This window comes from Triturus cristatus, chromosome 11 (assembly GCF_964204655.1).
Source record: "Triturus cristatus chromosome 11, aTriCri1.1, whole genome shotgun sequence".
Lineage (NCBI taxonomy): Eukaryota > Metazoa > Chordata > Amphibia > Caudata > Salamandridae > Triturus > Triturus cristatus.
The window spans coordinates 493,946,345-493,964,315 of NC_140594.1; the positions used below are offsets into that span (position 1 = coordinate 493,946,345).

General features: G+C 45.7%; 1 protein-coding gene across 1 annotated transcript in view; it reads right to left on the reverse strand.

The window, feature by feature from the left end:
• Positions 1–17,971, reverse strand: part of LOXL2 (lysyl oxidase like 2) — a 377,239-nt gene that overhangs the window by 304,893 nt on the left and 54,375 nt on the right. The window contains exon 2 of the mRNA XM_085633231.1: positions 12,262–12,692. Coding sequence (XP_085489357.1) covers positions 12,262–12,616 — 355 coding nt within the window. The 5' untranslated portion in view covers positions 12,617–12,692. The remainder of the gene's footprint in view (positions 1–12,261; positions 12,693–17,971) is intronic.

Consider the following 17,971-nt stretch of genomic DNA (forward strand, 5'->3'; position numbering starts at 1 on the left):
GGAAGCTGCAGGGGTTTACCAGACATGCCAATGCAGACACGTGTTGGATGCAAATGCTCAACATGTGTGCCTCACAAGTAGAGGGTCGACGATGCAGGATGTTTCTCTCTTCTTGGAGCATCGAGTAACAAAGTCAGTATTCAGCCAGACCTCCAACATACCTTGGCCACGGCAAATGCAGCAATGTGGTAAATCTTTTTCCAGAAGTCCTGGGAACTCTGTGGAGGGCTGAGATTCAGTGAGGTTCAGGACTACGTTTCCCCAAAGGCACCTGGCCAGTTACTTTTGGGCTGGTTCTCAACTGAGCCTGGCAGGCAGTACTTCTTTGGTCTTTGAAGTGCCGTTGGTGCCTGCCGACTGCAAGTGACTAGTACCTCTAGTCCTAGGGAGTCCTGGTGAAGTCTTTCAGTTGCAGAGGGTTCACCTTCCTTTTGAGGCCGGCCTCTGGTCCGGGAGGAGACATAGTCCAGCATGTGCAGGGGGCTGTGTAGAGCTTTGCGCCTTCTCTTTGTGGAGTCCTGCCTTGTGCAGATATGGGTCTCTTCTTTGTCCTTCTTCAGAGCAGATTTGGAGTTCTGGTGTCAGGGGTGCCCCTTAAATCTTGGATTTAGGGGATGTTTAGGGGTGTGAGAGTCAGTAGACAATTGTCTACTGATCCTGCAGCTAATCCACCCCTAAGGTGACGACATCTGTGGGGTGCATGTCATCAAGCTACCCAAAACCAATATCTTTGAGACTTTTCAAGATGGCAGGAGCCATCCTCTGCTGTACAGATCAGCTACCCTAGCCTACCCTAGAGGTGTGGCTAGCCTTTGGGGATTGTACACCTCCTGAATATCTAATTTCTCACCTGTGTGCAAACACGAGTGCCTGTGGGAAAAGGGGGTGTTTGTCTTCATTGGAGGACAAGTGCATATCAGAGGCAGCGTGGCCTTTGAAGCTTAGAGCCCTGATGTGTCATTCACCAACCATCCCGGGAGGGCGGAGGTGTGACCTCCTTCCTGCCCATTCTTTTGTCTCCATCCTCTGGGAGTAACAGCACTTCCCAGCAGGAGGGCAGACTTCTGTCTTGGTGGCAACCGGCTTGGAAAGCACCCCAAAACCCAGGTAGACTGAGGCAACCTCTAAGGATATAACCCTGGTACATGCCAGCTCACCCTCGACATAGGGATCATGTAAGGGGTGAAAAAGCACAGTGTTTGATACCACACATTACTGAATTTGGCGATACCATAATGGAGCTGACTAACTTGGGGTCACCCAAGAACCAGTCAATGTTAACCCATGGACGCCGTTCACTTACAGTGATCTTTAATTGAAAGATCACTGTAGAGAAATGTATGCTTGCACATACATGTCCACTCCATTAGTATAATGCGCCCTGCCTCCTGGGCTATAAATGCCTACCTTAGGGGTGGTTTACTTATATTAAGACAGCGAGGTGACCCTGTCACACATGGTGTGTCAGGGTCAATCTCGAGCAGGGAAGCTGCTCGTGCAGGCTGCAACAGCAGACCTGCTGACTTTGTTTACTCGGATCACGCAGTGTGGCACAAATAGTGCTGCAGCCGCGGTGAGTCCTTTAACACTCTGGTCCTGGGTACCACTAGTACCATCCACTAGGGACTTATAAGGAGGGGTTAAAGCATCTTGCCAATTGGGTGTACCAATTCACATTGCCTTTGTGGGAAAGAGCACTGGTTAGCAGGTTCCAGTGCACTTTCAGATCTATTACCACAGCATCCAGAGCAAACAGTGGGGGGTGACCATCCAAAAAGGGCACTGTCCTACAGCACTAATCTAAAATGAACCCCTGTTAGAACAAATGGTTTTCATCTGATGATACTCCACAATCCAAGTTTTTCTTCACCTAACAAAGTCAGAGGAAATTCTGAATATCTGGTGAACTCCAGGGTGTTTGTGACAGTGGTCATGGTTTCCAGTTCATGGTCCGGGAGAGTTTAAAACCATTACAGTCATATGATGGTCCAGAATTGTGACTTACTCTTTTCACCTCTTCATCTGAAGGGAATGCTTTGCACAATTTTCTTCCTGACACAGTCGTTGACTCGTGACTGGCTTTTCAGAACTAGTAAACTCGCCAGTAGCCGGAGAAACAGGAAATGAGCAGTCAGACCCTTCTTTTCTTTCCATTGGTTAGGTGAATTGTTTATTGCCAGTTTAGGACGTTTTGCTTTTTGCGTTTATGTTGTTTTTTCCCAAATCTACACGTTTGCTCTTCCAGATAAGCTGTTCCTTTTTAATTAAAACCATAAGGATTGTCAAGCAACAAAATGTAGCTGTAGGCGTGTAAAGGATAATGGAGGCAAATAAAAGAAAAGGCACAGAAGCTCCTTATTTTGTATCAAATTGAGACTTTATCCTAAAAGCAGGTGATCCAGCTTTTTATAGAAGATCATCAATCTTTTCCACCAGATATACAATTCCAATAGTTGGGGTATCCCGATGTATTCGGAATCTGGCCAATAGCAGGATCTGATTTATGGCGCGCTTCAGAATGACAGCGTTTATTTGAATATTGTACGCATATCTTTAATGCTATCTTACTATGCTGCAAGGTTTACTATATCAATGTTGGTTGGAATATTGTTAATCAAAGTGTTAATGAGCTATGTTTGTAAAGAATTGATCATTTTCACATAATTGGTTCATCACATTAATCGAATTGCTTACTGAAGAGACTCGAATATGCATTTCATTGAATCTGCTCAACAGAACAGAGGCAAATGTGGGTGGGTTTCTATTGGGGGTGAAATGTGTAAAATTTTAAAACAGATTCAGCTTCCTAAGAATGACTTGTGTGGCAGTTCTCTGTGTAAATTGAACTTCGAAAGAGTCACTGCTGAGTTTGTGGCTGCAGCAGGGTCACTGTGTCATTCAGAGCTGCTGAGAAGACCTTGATAAGTGGCCCAAATAACCCTGCAGTTCATTTGTGCATATCTTGACTAGACTGGGTATGCCACAGAACAGCCTTTTGAAGTATGCCGATTTTTATCAGATTTACTTTCCCTCAGAACTCTTAAAGTATTCTCTCACACTTCTAAAATTCGGAGTTTAAGTGCAAAATGCGTCTGTATTAACACGTAGCCCAAAAGAGAGATGAGGCTAGGGATAGGTTGAGCGGCTAGGGAACCATGGGATGAAGAAAGGGCCTTCATAAAAACCCTTGCAGTAGTTCCATGACGCCACCGCTTCAACCTGATCCATTAGCGATCCCTTCATTTAAAACAGCCTCTTCTACTTATCCAATTGTTTTGTAAGATTTACTAAGCCCCTTTTTATCGCAGTGACCCAGTAGTTCCTGTCTATGAGAGCTATTGTCTTTGGCAATATTTTTTGCCATGCTGTACAGTAGGCTTAAACGGATATAGAAAAAGCTTTCTGGCTTAACCAGCTCTTATGCGTTTTTAATGCATATTGGCACTGGCCATATCATAGCACTTTTATTTTTATAGGCGTGAGCTACTGAGGCAACACTGAGGGTGGGAGGGCAGGAAAGAAGGACGCAGGTGTGGGGAGAGGAAAGGCAACAGAGGGCGGGGGCGCACACGGCAATGGAAGGTGGGCTGGAGAGGCTGAAGGCAAGCAGACCAAGAATGGGGGATAGGCGGGAGGAGAAGGGTTGTAAAAAGATGGGGGGTAGCTGGAAAAAGCACATGAATAACGAAGAGTGGATGGAAGCAACCAACCGGACCATGGAGAGGGGACCAGCGGGGCGGAGGAAACTGCACGGACAAATGAGGGTAAGCAGAATGGGTGGGGTCAACCACAAGGACCACAGATGGTGGGAGGGAGGGGCTGGGAGCAAGCACACAGACAACCGAGGGTGGGTAGAGTATTCCTGGGTAAGTTGATAGATAATTGAGGATGTGCAGGAGGGCTAGGGGCAAGCACACTGACAACAGAAGGTCAGCCGGAAGGTCTGGGGCAAGCACTCAGCAAGCATATGGAAAGCAAAGATAAGCGGTAGGGTACTGGAGGATGCACACAGTCAACAGAGGGAGGGTGGGCATGAAGGACTGGGGAGGAACAGGGAATGGGAAGAAGTTCAAGAGGGAGACAGCGGAAAACATGCACACTCATAGAGTGCTTTAAAGAAAAATGCATTGCCTGAAAAAGCGAGCAGTAATGGGTCCATGCTCCAGAGGAGGGACAGACACATGAAGAGGAAGGAAGCCTATTGAAACTGATGCATAAGAAGCAAGCAAATGAGAGTACCAATGAAGCCAACAAATGGTAAGCAATGGGTAGACTCTAAGCCACCAGCAAGGTAAAATGTCTTGCAAGAGAAAGGGCATGCACTGTGTTAGGCAAGTCCTAACAAAACAAGCATGGGAGAGAGAGAGAGACAGAGATAGAGGGAGAGAGAGGGAGTTTGTGAGAAAGAGAGAGACAGAGAGAGCGAGAGAGAGAGAGACAGAGAGAGAGAGGGAGAGGGAGTCAGAGATTGCGTGGGAATGTACAACATTAAAAAATGCCTTGTAAGTGGTCTATCAATGCTGACACTTCAGGTGGTAATTTGACGTTAAGTTTAGTGTGACAATGTCTGGCAGCTCTAAATTCACACCTCCTGCCTTTCTTTTATTTATTTATCTGTCTATGACATGTAGGTGTGCTTTGACAGAGTGGTTTGCTGGACAAAGCTCTGTCTCCAGGTCACGATCCCAACTATTTGGGCAGGGAAATATGTGACCATAGCCCTTTGTTGCTGTGTCTAGAATTGGGCTGACCTCTCCTACTGCCCTGGTCTGGTGGTTTTCCATGTTGGAGGACAACAAGCTAAGAGATACCCCAGCTACTCAGCTTACAGACTTTTTCAAAGCGAACGACAAAACTGTACTCGAATTGGACACAATTAAGTTAGTCACTCGAGTTTACTGCATTTAGGCAGTTGTAAGCAGCTGCAAATCCCTGGAAAAAGACCTGGCTCCAACCGATCAAAAGTATCAGGACTCAGAATGATGGACGGCAAGTGAACCCTGGGCAAGGAAAGCTCTTGGTGCTCTGCATAAGGAAGAAGCAGTGTTAACCAAAAGGTTAATGTGCTTCATTTGGGCAGCATATACCACTCACTCCCGTTCCAAAGCTGAGAGGTCAGTTTGTCTGCTCATCTATGGACACAAACCGTCTCACCATACCTTCACTCTGATATGAGACAAAATCTATAGTGCACATGCAGCAGGATATTGGGCAGATTCTATTTAAATTATATAACTGCCTTTACTGGGTGGATCCATAACCCCCTAGAGAATAAAAGGTGCCATAAAGGAACTAGCAAAAGGCCTTGATGGCCTACCAGTTGAGTTTTACAAAACGTTTTCATCACCTCTGACCCCCAAATTGTCTAAATTAAATGAAGATGCCCTCCATGCGGATATTCTCCTGCCCTCATTAAAGGAGGCCTTGGTAGTCTCAATAGTGAGACCTCACAATGATCAATTGGACCCAGCCTAGTATCGGCCGATTTCCATCCTGAATGCGGACTGTAAGATTCTCAGTTAGATTCTGGCGGTCTGCATACACATCCTTCTCTTCTGTTGGTCCACCCGGATCAGGGCTGCTTTGTCCCGGGGTGGGACACCTTCAATAACATCAGGCAGACCTCCAATGGTGGCCATACACTGCTGCCCTGGCCCTCGACCTCTAGAAACCATTTGATAGGCTCAAATGGACTAACCTCTTTCTGGTGCTTTGTAAATTTGGGTACAGCCCACAATTTACATGCCTGATAAAGCTGCTTTACGCAGACCCCTGGGCCAGAATCAGACTTGCTTGGTATATTTCAGATTCCGTTGTTATCACTAGAGTTATCAGTCAGGGGTACCCTCTTTCCCCCTTCTCTTTGCACTTGCCAAGGACCCATTTAAGATCAGAATGTAATGGGGAGGTTAGACCCGATGCATTCCACTTCGTGGAGGCTCCCATATAATCTATATGCAGATGATGTCCTCCTTTACTTTAGTGACTTTAGACCAGGACTCAGAGTTATTGCTCAAATCCTCAAAGACTAATGAGTGGCGTTGGGGCTCTTGGTTAACAAGATTAACACATGTCTTTACCCTTTGAGGCTGAATGTTTCCCCCTACATGACTGGCACTGACCATGTCAAGTGAGAAAGTAACATGTTCAGGTACTTGGGCATTAATATGTATCACACACAGTGGACAAAATACAAGAAAGTAACCTTACAAGGCCTGTGACCTCTCTCAATGCCCTGGTGTCCTTTTGGAGAACACTCCCAGTCTCCTTCATGAGGTGTGCGGTCGTCTCAAAGATGGGGATGCTATTGAGGCTACTGTACTATTTCGCTAACATCCCAACCTTCCTTCTTCATCGATTTGTCTGTGACTTGATAACCTATTGGGCTATCTATTCTGGGGAAACGGACAGCACAGAATAGCACTGTCTACAATCAGAACCCCCACGACCAGGGAGGCAATAGGGCCTGCAACTTTGAGGTCTACTATTTAGAAGCCCATTTACAGTGGGTGCCTCGATCGCTCTCAGAGGTAACCCTGGGTGAAACTGGAGTGATAGACACCCACCTCTGTTTACCCCAGGTGTTTAACCTGGTTCCTCTGAATCCAAACCTGATTGGGATTCTCCTTGTATACTTCAAGTGGCGCATTGCTGTCTGGCTTTTTCGACTATCATTATTGGGCCTCCCTCTACAAAAATCCCTCATGGACAAATGGAGCCTTAAACAGTGGGAAGCAGCTGTTCTGGACAACGTTGATAACTTGTGTCAAGATGGAGTCCTCCAGCCCTTCTCTCAACTAAACGAACAAAGTGCACTGCAGGAGATTCAATTTCTAATCTATGACCTCACTTCACAGACCCTGCACTAGGTGGGCAATCAGACACAGACCCAGACATCCATCTCCCCACACATACGATGGATATCATGAGAACTAGTAGGCAATGCGTTAGCTTGTTATGTAAATCATAACGATCCCAAAGTCAAACTCCTTTACAATAACAGACAAATTCCTGGGAGACAGAATTTGGGAGATCAATTCAATATATAGAAAGGTTAGGGTCACTGGAATATCCCTGTAGTGTGTCTTGAAATGCCAGGTTTAAATTAATTTCATTGTTTATACTTCATAGAGCGTATTTCTCCCCCACTAGAATTAATCGAACATTTCTGGAAGCCTTCCGCTTCTTGCTGCAATGTTGTTCGTTTGCAGCTGATTTTTATCACATGATGTGGAACTGCCCATCCCTAACTACTTTTTTGGATGAAATTCTTGCGAGGCCTGACTTCTTGCACAGGCATCCTGCTGCTGTTGACCTGGGATGCCTACGTCTTGGGCTTTTTTAAACCCCTGAAAAAACATAGGGCAGCGAGGAGTTTCTTGGATCTGGGCCTCCTGCTGGCTAAGAGAATAATTACTGCTCGGTGGAAGGCAACTTCAGCATCTTCCCTTGAATCCTGGCACTAGAGGGCCTTGCAACTGCCCCAAGCGTGGAGAAAAGCTCTTCACAGAGAGGAAAGTAAAGGCTTGTGCAAACACCAAAGCATTGGCATAGCCAATAGGTCTCGCCTTTGGGACCTTATAAATGTTTAGTTATCCAGCACAATATCCTTGGTGCAACAACATCAAGTGTTGCATGGCTAAACACTTATAAGGTCCAAAAGACGAGACCTATTGGATATGCCAATGCTTGTTTTGAGTGAGTGGCTCATGCAGGTATGCCACTGTGAGGTAGAGATGCTGCGAGTGCTTTCACAGGAGCCCCTGTGACATTGCGCCTCTTCAAAATGTATCTTGGGTCTGGTGTAATACTTCTAGCCCCAATTCCCGTCTTCTCGCACCCAATGCATCCTTAAATGTCTCATGTACAGCCGGGGTTGACACTCCTATTACCCCTGCCCTCCAGTGACACTTTACCTGTCATAGGTGGTGGTGGACGTGGTGGTGGTGGTGGACGTGGTGGTGGTGAACGTTGTGGTGGTGGATGTGGTGGTGGTGGTGGTGGACGTGATGGTGGTGGACATGGTGGTGGTGGACATGGTGGTGGTGGTGGACGTGGTGGTGGTGGATGTGGTGGTGGAAGTGGTGGTGGATGTGGTAGTGGTGGTGGACATGGTGGTGGTGGTGGACGTGGTGGTGGATGTGGTAGTGGGGGTGAACGTGGTGGATGTGGTGGTGGACATGGTGGTGGTGGATGTGGTGTGGACGTGGTGGTGGTGGATGTGGTGGATGTGGTGGTGGTAAACTTGTTGGTGGTGGACGTGGTGGTGGGGGTGGACGTGGTGGTGTGTGGTGGATGAGGTGGTGGTGGTGGACGTGGTGGTGGTGGTGGATGTGGTGGTGGTGGACATGGTGGTGGTGGACATGGTGGTGGTGAATGTGTGGTGGTGGATGTGGTGGTAGTGGACATTTGGGTTGTGGACATGGTGGTGGTGGTGGATGTGGTGGTGGTGGATGTGGTGGTGGTGGACGTGGTGGTGGTGGACATGTTGGTGGTGGTGGACAATGTGGTGGTGGTGAACATGGTGGTGGTGGACGTGGTGGTGGTGGACATGGTGGTGAACATGGTGGTGGACTTGGTGATGGTGGTGATTGTGGTGGTGGTGGTGGAGGATGTGGTGGTGGTGGACATGGTGGTGGAGGATGTGGTGGATGTGGATGTGGTGGACATGGTGGTGGATGTGGTGGTGGTGTTGGTGGATGTGGTGGTGGTGGACGTGGTGGTGGTGGACATGGTGGTGGTGGACATTGTGGTGGTTGACGTGGTGGTGGACGTGGTGGTGCTGGTGGACATGGTGGTGGTGGACGTGGTGGTGGAAGTGGTGGTGGTGGATGTGGTGGTGGAAGTGGTGGTGGTGGATGTGGTGGTGGACATGGTGGTGGTGGTGTTGGTGGTGGACGTGGTGGTGGTGGACGTGGTGTTGGTGGTGGTGGACGTGGTGGTGGATGTGGTGGTGGTGGTGGACGTGGTGGTGGTGAACATGGTGGTGGATGTGGTGGTGGACATGGTGGTGTTGGATGTGGTGGTGGTGGTAGTGGACATAGTGGTGGTGGAGGTGGTGGTGGTGTTGGCGGTGGACATGGTGGTGGTGGACGTGGTGGTGGTGGTGGACATGGTTGTGGTGGTGGATGTGGTGGTGGTGGATGTGGTGGTGGACGTGGTGGTGGTGGTGGGCGTGTTGGTGGTGGACGTGGTGGTGGTAGTGGACGTGCTGGTGGTGGACATGGTGGTGGATGTGGTGGTGGTGGATGTGGTGGTGGTGGTGGACGTGGTGGACATGGTGGTGGTGGACGTGGTGGTGGACATGGTGGTGGTGGTGGACGTGGTGGTGTGGTGGACGTGGAGGACATGATGGTGGTGGTGGATGTAGTGGTGGTGGTGGACGTGGTGGTGGTGGACGTGGTGGTGGTGGATGTGGTGGTGGTGTTGGATGTGGTGGTGTGGTGGACAACTATTGGGTAGGAGGGTGCTGGCAGAAAGCAGATGGAGAGGAGGATCTCAAAGGGGGCACATGGGAGAGCAGAAAGAGGCAGAATATTAGATACAAAAAACGGCAAGTAGATAGAACACAAAACAGATTTAACGGGGCAGTCCCTTCTTATAGCGCATGTGAATGTTCCTTAGCACCCCGTTTTTAGTAAACAGGGAACAGGGGGACCATGGAGAGAGTAATTGATTAATCACGCATGATGATCGCGTGCGATTAATTAATTGCAGAAGCTGGTGTTCGAGTCATGGCGTTGGCTTACCAATGTGCTATTCTGGGCAAATTAGTTAATCTCCTGTGCCTTCTAAAAGGCAATGTGTTCCTGTGTGAATGTGCTTTTGTGTAATGTAACTGGGTGTCTTGTAAAGGTCTCTAGTACTCTTGAGTTCAGTTTGCGCTGTATGAATTTGCAAAACAAACAGCCACCAGACCTTTTAGAGCACGAGCCTATTATATCCATTCATGTAGCGCATGCACAGCAATAAAGGCTCTGTACAGCGCAGTACTGCACACTACACAACAAACAAGTATCCATTCATGTAGCGCACGCACAGCTATGGGGGCTCTGTACAGCCCAGTACTGCACACTACACAACAATCAAATATCCGTTCATGTAGCGCATTCACAGCAATGAGGGCTCTGTACAGCCCAGTACTGCATTTAAAATGTAAAGCGCATTAAAGCGCAATGCTCCATTAATAAAAGAAAATACGTTGTGCCTGCAGTGAGAGTGGCTCACAAAGAAAAGAAACAAGCCATGGCATCGCTCTGGTTGATGTTTGTGAGGTGGGAGGGGTGTTCTGTGCAGAAAGGCATTACGGCACTCTAGTAACCAAATAAATAAATAAATAAAACAAGCGTGGTATGCAAAAGTGAAAGTGACCGCGTCTGGAGCTGAAAGTGCACGCTGTGCATAATGATCCATGACGAGGGAGGAAAGCTGCGCTCACTCCCGCGGACTTTAGGCCAGGACAGAGAGAAGGCGGGACATGCACCCGCCTTTGGCCAATTGCGTGCTGTCTTTCATAGAAAGACGCATGCAAAGGCCAATAGCGGGTGAAGAAAACAAAAGCACACGCACAAGCGTGTGTTCCAAAGTTTAACACCCTTACTAAATGTCTCGCAGAGCAACGCATGCACGCTGGCTCAGGCGAGACCTAAAAAGCAGGGGGTGGGCTGGACTTTGGACGGCTTTGGGAGAATGGGCTAAAGATGGCTGGACTGAGTGAGGCCTGGATTTTCCTTACACTCTATCGTCCTGCAGTGTTCTTTCTGCCCGACTATTTGTAGGACACTTCTTGTGTTGTTCACACAATACCATTAACCTCTCTCATGGTAGCTTATCGCAGCTGGGATGGATCTCTCCTCAATCACTGCAGGGCTTGGTATGCACGCCCCACCCAGTTGCATCTTCAGAGCCCTACCCACTAGACATTCCCTCCCTCCAGTGAACACTAGCACTCCTGTGAGATTCTCAATCATGTACTAATACTCATCTCCTCACTTCCCGCTAACTACTCCGAACCAGCTGCAGTTTCTTTTATGTTATCACTTGATTTGAACTTTGGTCAATTTTTTGTTCTTGTCAATTTCAAGAAGTTCTACATTATTAATGTATAATCTTGTATTGGCTATGTTTAATGAATCTTAATTGGAGCTCAGACCACAACTATACCATTCTAGCCTAAGCAGACCTTATTTCATATTAGTACCTGACAGACAATGTATGGAATCTGCATAACATGGCAACCATCACACATCTAATTGTACTTATCACACCCTACTGGAATGAGGCAAACATTCTACTCTCCTTTCTGTCTCTACCAGCAATGTACCTGCAAAGTATATAACTTGTGAATTTCTGCAAAATACCAATAAAAATGAGTTAAAAAAAAGTTTAGTGTGGCAGAACTTTAGACATGACCAAAGAAAATTATTGCTGGCTTCGACGGTACAGAATGATTTTGGGATATCCATTTTTATTGACACTTCTACAGATAGAGAACCATCGGGCAAAATATTGTATCGCGAAAATCTTTTTTTTGTAGGACATTGAGACCTCATCACTATATTGTAAGGAGGCTGATGTATGTGAACATCTGGTAAGAGCTTGCCAGTTGTTTCTACTCACTCTATGAGTCCTTGAGCATACCGTCCTCATTGACCACTATTGAGAGGAAAGGGACAAATGCAAACTTCCTTTGATTCCAGAAAATGCCTCATCTTTATTACCAATGCCATGTAGTCATATAAATGTTGCATACCTGCCAACTCACACCGTGCCACAGTCTGACACATGATATCGGCTCAAATCACATGGTCACCAAGTGAAGAGCGGATATCACATGGTGGCAGGGAAAGAGTGATGAAAACCACTGAAAATACCGGTTTACCAGCTCGTTTTTGAAAGGATTTGAGCTGCCTACCTCCATTAAGGGATGTGAAAACACCCCAGGACATCACCAGCCTCAGCAAGCTTTTATTTTGGGGGGCGGGTGAGGAGGCTTGAGGTCAGGGTAGGGTTCAAAAGTGCCTCCTGGGTACTTCTCAGTACGAGACCCCACCCCCTCCATGGCCCCGACACTTCCTCACACGGTTACATTTTTGTTTAAGCTGGCAGATATGAAGTTGATATTGTAGCATTTAATCTTGCAGTTCTCTATACAATCATAAAGTAATGCAGAGGATAATTGTGACATTTTAAAGCTCCTCTACCACTAGCAACTCCTATCAACCATGAACAGCAAAGAAACAATCAACCAGAAATATTTACCTTCTCCCTTCCCATACTTGGCACTTGGAGCCCACGATATCGCTTCCATGTACCCCAGCTCTCTGCATACCACATGGGCACTGTAAATGGAAAAGTCATCATCGCAGATCGTGCCCCACTCTCCATTATAGAACACCTCAACTCTGCCTTCATTATGCTTCCTCTTTTGTCCCATCAGCCGGAGGGCAATCTTGGGCACATCCGCCGGTCTTTGGGGTGGCTGGTATTCCTGCTGGTGTTGTTCATAGTATTCAGGGTAGTAGGGCCAGTGTTCATACTGCGCCGAGCAGACATGATACAGCAATACAGAGCAGAGCAGGGCGAGCAAGTGGTGGATTCCCAGGAAATGCTTCATTTTCAGTGCTCACACTCCTTGTGCAAATTCCTCCTAGTAGGTAGTCCTTAGTGCAAATTCTATTAGAGATGTTTTCCTAAACAAAAATAAGAAATATGTGCAACAGTGTTAATTGCAAGGTTCTGTTGACAAACCAAAACTGAAACTCTGAAATAATAAAGCATACACTAAGCATGGATCTTGAAGCTCAGAATTCACAGCCTCAATGAAATGCTGGCACTGTTTGTTTTCAAGCAGTTAAAACAAAGTGGGAAAAGGAAACAATGTTGTTAGTTCAATTTTGAATACATTTGTTGGACAATGATCAATCCCCAATTCCAAATGCTGAAGACTGACCAAATAAAAATAAACAGCCCAAGAGAATCCATCTGTAAATCAGACATGAAAATTCAATTTTCGGAACCTTAATAAAATAGAAAATGCCACCATTACAAAGCCACATATCAAAACTGTTCTTTTGTTATTACAATGTGCATGCGGCTTTAGAATTTTAATATACCAGATTTTTAAAAAATGTTTAATAATAAAGCATTTTAAAAGGGCAAGGGCAAAACAATGAGATTTTCTGTGTCACTCTTGTATGTTCTTGCGTTCCCCCTTTACGACATTTCTCCGTCTTACTCTCCCTCCGTCTTTTTGTTTTTCCCTCTTTTGCGACCGGTAACTGTTTAATGAGGATAAATAAGTGCCAGTCCCCAGAATGAGTGCCAGCAGTTCCAACCGGCAACCATAGGCTTAAAGTAAGGACAGCTCTACCTGTTTCATAAAAATACACCATGTCAGGTGCCAAGGAACACAAAACCATGGTACCACCAAATTGAAAATTAGGAAACACAGAAGAGGAAATATTCTCAACCTCTCTGTCTGCAGCAGTGTATACCCTGTTTGGGTTCACCCCACAGACCAGTCCTGCCACTGGGTTACAGAATAAATCTACTCTCTCTAGTGTTTACTGTGTAACTCTGAGAAACTCACTGGTGAGTATGATGCAGTGAAAGACAGGACACCGGTTTGCCGTGAGTAGGGCCGTCTTAACAGCATTATAGGCCCCCGGGCAGAGCAGTGCATTGGGCCCAGCCTACACAACCACTTGCAGTAATAAAAATGTTTAACAGAAGATTTGTGTTAAATTCTGGTCTACATGGGGCCCCCTATGCTCGTGGGGCCCCCCAGGGCAACTGCCCAGAGTGCCTATACATTAAAAAGGCACTGGCCATGGGGCTATATGGAGATGTGTCAGGGAACTTCTGTGCCCCCTCCCAAGACTGCCTTCAGGGGGTGCACTAAGGGTGCATCCCTTCTTAGTGCCTCACGATAAGTGTGCCTCTTGAGAACTTCTTTGTCTGTCTGTCATGTCTGTAATATTACACATGGTCAAAGGTGTTTCCTTTTTTGTGGGGGGTGAAGCTCCTGTGAAATTGAGAAAACACCCCCTTCACGTGGCATGGTAGCAAAATGTGTGCCCGCACAATAAGCAAGCGTCTGGACCCCTTCCATGAAATAGAACCTTCCCTCAGAAGTGCAGAAAGCATGTGCAAATGCCCAATGTGCTGTTGGAGAACATCCAGAAGCTCTGGGAAGGAAGCCTTTTCTAAGTACACATAAAGGCTAAAGGACAATGTCCTTCACTGATCAGCGTTTTCCATTACTTCTTCACTCCAGGAAGGATGTTAAAACTCATAACTTGAAGGAGTTCTTATCTCACCATCGATAAAATAAAAACAAATCCTGCCTTCTCCCTTCTCCTAGAGCCAATATAAAGAGCATTCCATCCACTCTTGTACACAATACCAAAAAAGTGATGTAGCGTAAGCCACAGTATGTACCTGTCATAAGTTTAAATGTAAGCAAAAAATATCATAATTAAACAGTAATGCGGATTGTATCCATTAAAGATTAATAGAATAAACTTTATGAACTTCCTTGATTTTTATACTCTGCCTCTAACATCAAATTGTTGCCACATGAACGAACCCAGCTTCTCCTATACAGGACATTTTACATCTAAAGTCTTCAAATCATGCTCTACAAAATGGCGCCTATGAAGCTGATACAAATCGAACCACTTCACGGACTTGTCAGAGATACGAAGTGCTACACAAATACGGCAATAATACACAATTTGGTAGGTGAAAATAATAAAATCTTTGTATAGAAATAGTCAATGGGCTGTCCTCAGTTTACTCTAATACGTTGAGTTGGCAGAGATGAGCAAAATTTGAAAACAAGGGGATTGTTTATCTCTTTTCATTTCAGATAATTTTGTCACCTGATAGAAAATCTGAGAGGGTCCATATATTTTTTATTCTGAAACCAGTCAGTCAGTCAGAAAAACTTTATTTCGGCTACAAGCCATAAAAGTCATAAAATAGCATAGTATAATGTTAACAAATTTAAAACGTGATTCTTAGAGAAAATACAATTCAGCAATTCACGAATTAAAACAGATTAATAACAATAATTGGTGCCAATATAATTGCCAATATAATTGACTTAGTGAGGTAGTAGTTGTCTTCTGGTTAGCCACATAGAAAAGAGAAATTTAGCTATCACAGTGACGTATAGGGGGGAAGGATCATATTTCAACAACCTGAAGAGATCTCTGTGGTTCGTAACCCCTATATTCTTAGCAAGTTGAATTATCCATTTCCTGCGGGAGGTTTTATATGCCGAACAGAAGATTATAACATGGACCTCAGTTTCATCAGTGGCACCACACCCAGGACAAGATTGTCTGGGTGAGCCGGCCCATTTATTTGTTCTCGAAAAAAGGGGGAGAGACCCATGCCTAAATTGTAGGTATAATTTTTTGGCCATTACCGGTTGAATCAAGTCTATTGCAGGCTCGAAAATATAGCTAATTTTGACCTTGAGAAAAGCCGAGGTCAAATTTGGAGTATTTGGATTGGCTGAGTATTGGCTGATCGAATGATCCGAGTCAACTTAAATTCCTGCAAAATTTTTGCCAATGATCTTTTTGGCAAAGAGGGACAAGTATCCTCAGGTGAGAGCCAAAGGTCTTCTCTGCCTATATCTCTGAGTGATTTCCTAACATGGGCTAACCAAGGAATAGCACCTGCCTTTGGTAGCAATAAAATGGACTTCAATTCCTCCTGAAAGATGGCGAGTTCAGGAGTGCTCCATAGTCGTCGCCAATACATTACTGGTCTGGAGGCGACCATGTCCGCAATTGGTTGGATACCCAGGTCCATCCTGAGCGGCTGTATAGGGGTACTCATCGGGAGTGCAAATAGCTGTCTAAAAAATTTGTTTTCTGACTTAGTTAAAATCAAAGATGGGTTGGGGCCCCATAGTTCCGCGCCATAGGCTGCCACCCCCCTTGCCTGGCTTTTGTAAATCTCTACCAATGGACTGATTAGTTTTAAGTGGCTGTTTTTAAGCATCTTTAGAATCCCCCCTGATATCTGGACGAGTTTTAAATTTACTTTTGAGATCTGGGCGGCCCAGGTCATTTTATTATTGAGGGTCAGACCAAGATAATCAAAAGTGTTCACCCGTTCTAAGGGCAGTCCATCCAGTTTCGGTATGGGACGGTTGGTGGTATCTGCGTGAAACACCATGTATTTAGCCTTGTTCACGTTAATGATTAAGTTCCTTTTCCTACAAAAGGTGGCAAAGCCATCCAGGACTCTGACCATACCCATAGGTGATCTGGACAGAAGCAGAGTATCATCCGCAAACATAAGTACGGGAATTTTCCTGCCTGCCAACTTAGGGGAATCTATATCACTCAGGGCCAAGATGTCTTCAACCAGTCCATTCAAGAAGAGGGCAAAAAGTGTTGGGGCTAGAAACCACCTGGAGAGGGTTGTTAGACCATCCTTACTTAAAAGATAAAAGAAGCTTACGCATGCACATCATAAAGATGTCATGTATCAAAGTTGCACCTCTTTAAGTTTTGATTTTACGAGATGTGCAAAATATTTACAACTTCCACATGGTTTAGATGGCACGTTTGAATATCATAAAGCTGTTGGACTGAGTATGAATAACAATTTTATAAGTAAACTGTGCATATCCCATTCTATGATTTAACATGAATTTCTATGAATCTAAAATGTTATAAGTTCCACCCTGCTTAAATGCAAAGTATTAACAGGAGGTCTACTCACTCTTTTAGGTCAGAGAGTGTTACTCTTTCTCAGCCTGATATAATTAAAAATATCACTAATAAAAATCTATGCCAACATACATATCTAGAGGAGCTTTCTTCAGCCCTCTTCATCCATTGGTTTGTTCACCTGTCATTTATATTTTGCTTCTACCCTCCACAGCATAGAGTAATGGGTGAGCCCGCTCAGACATTGGCTCTCTTGTATTAAGTACTCTTGTACTCTGAAAGATGGAATTACCCTGATAAAATGTGCCTATCTGCCTAAAAAGAAGTGCACTTTGCAAATCCGCCTAAAAAGAAGTGTACTTCAGTGCCAGGACTGGTGGACCAATACTCTACTTTGACAATGTTTTTTTCTTTCCATTCATTACCCTTTTCAAGTCATCCTTGTGTGTCTAAACCATGTCTGCAGGTTGCAGTAATTCAAAGACAATACTACGTTTTGTTTGCGCCAGTAAGCATCATATTTCTTTTGACGTGCACTGAAATTGAAAAGGGTTTCTACACTTACAATTGCATGCAATGTTACACCAATGTTGACAATTATGTTTTTTATTGCAAGCATATGGCTACCACGTTTAGATGCCAACAATATTTTCTTTTTTATTTTGTGCGATATGTGTGCCATGTTTTTTTTTTTAAACAAATAACAATCAGACCAGCTTCACAAGGCCAACTCTTTTGGCTTTGCCAGTTCTTATTTGTAGATGCGTCTTGTCTCAGTAGTCCGCAGTTTACAACATTGACTAATCCACTCTTTGGCCCGTGTAAGCACAGCTACCGGATGGCTGATGAAACGCGTCCTGATAGAACTGTCAAGAGAGCACATATGAAAGCACTTGTTGATTGCTTGGAGGGCAGAGGTAAGGCAGCAGCTTTCCCTGTTTACCTTTAGGAATGTGATGGGAGCCAGCCCTGGTGCTGAGTCTCAAGTGCGCGCGCTTCCAGATTGGGGTTTCGAGAGGCGTTCCTCTCTGCCAGCCATGCAGCAAGCCGCGCGCGGGCCAGCGTCAGCAGGGCCAGACGTGCCGATGGATCGCTGAATATTTTCCAGATGAGGCAATGCCAAGAAAGCACGGGGGTGCCCAGTGGCCCTTATTATCCACATGTCTCCAAGGAACCAAGGCCGTTCCCTTCCAGAAGCAGCGATCCCTTGGGTCAACACTGTGGGGCTCATTCAACCTCCCACAAGCGTGTGTGCTGCGGTATCCTCATCAGGG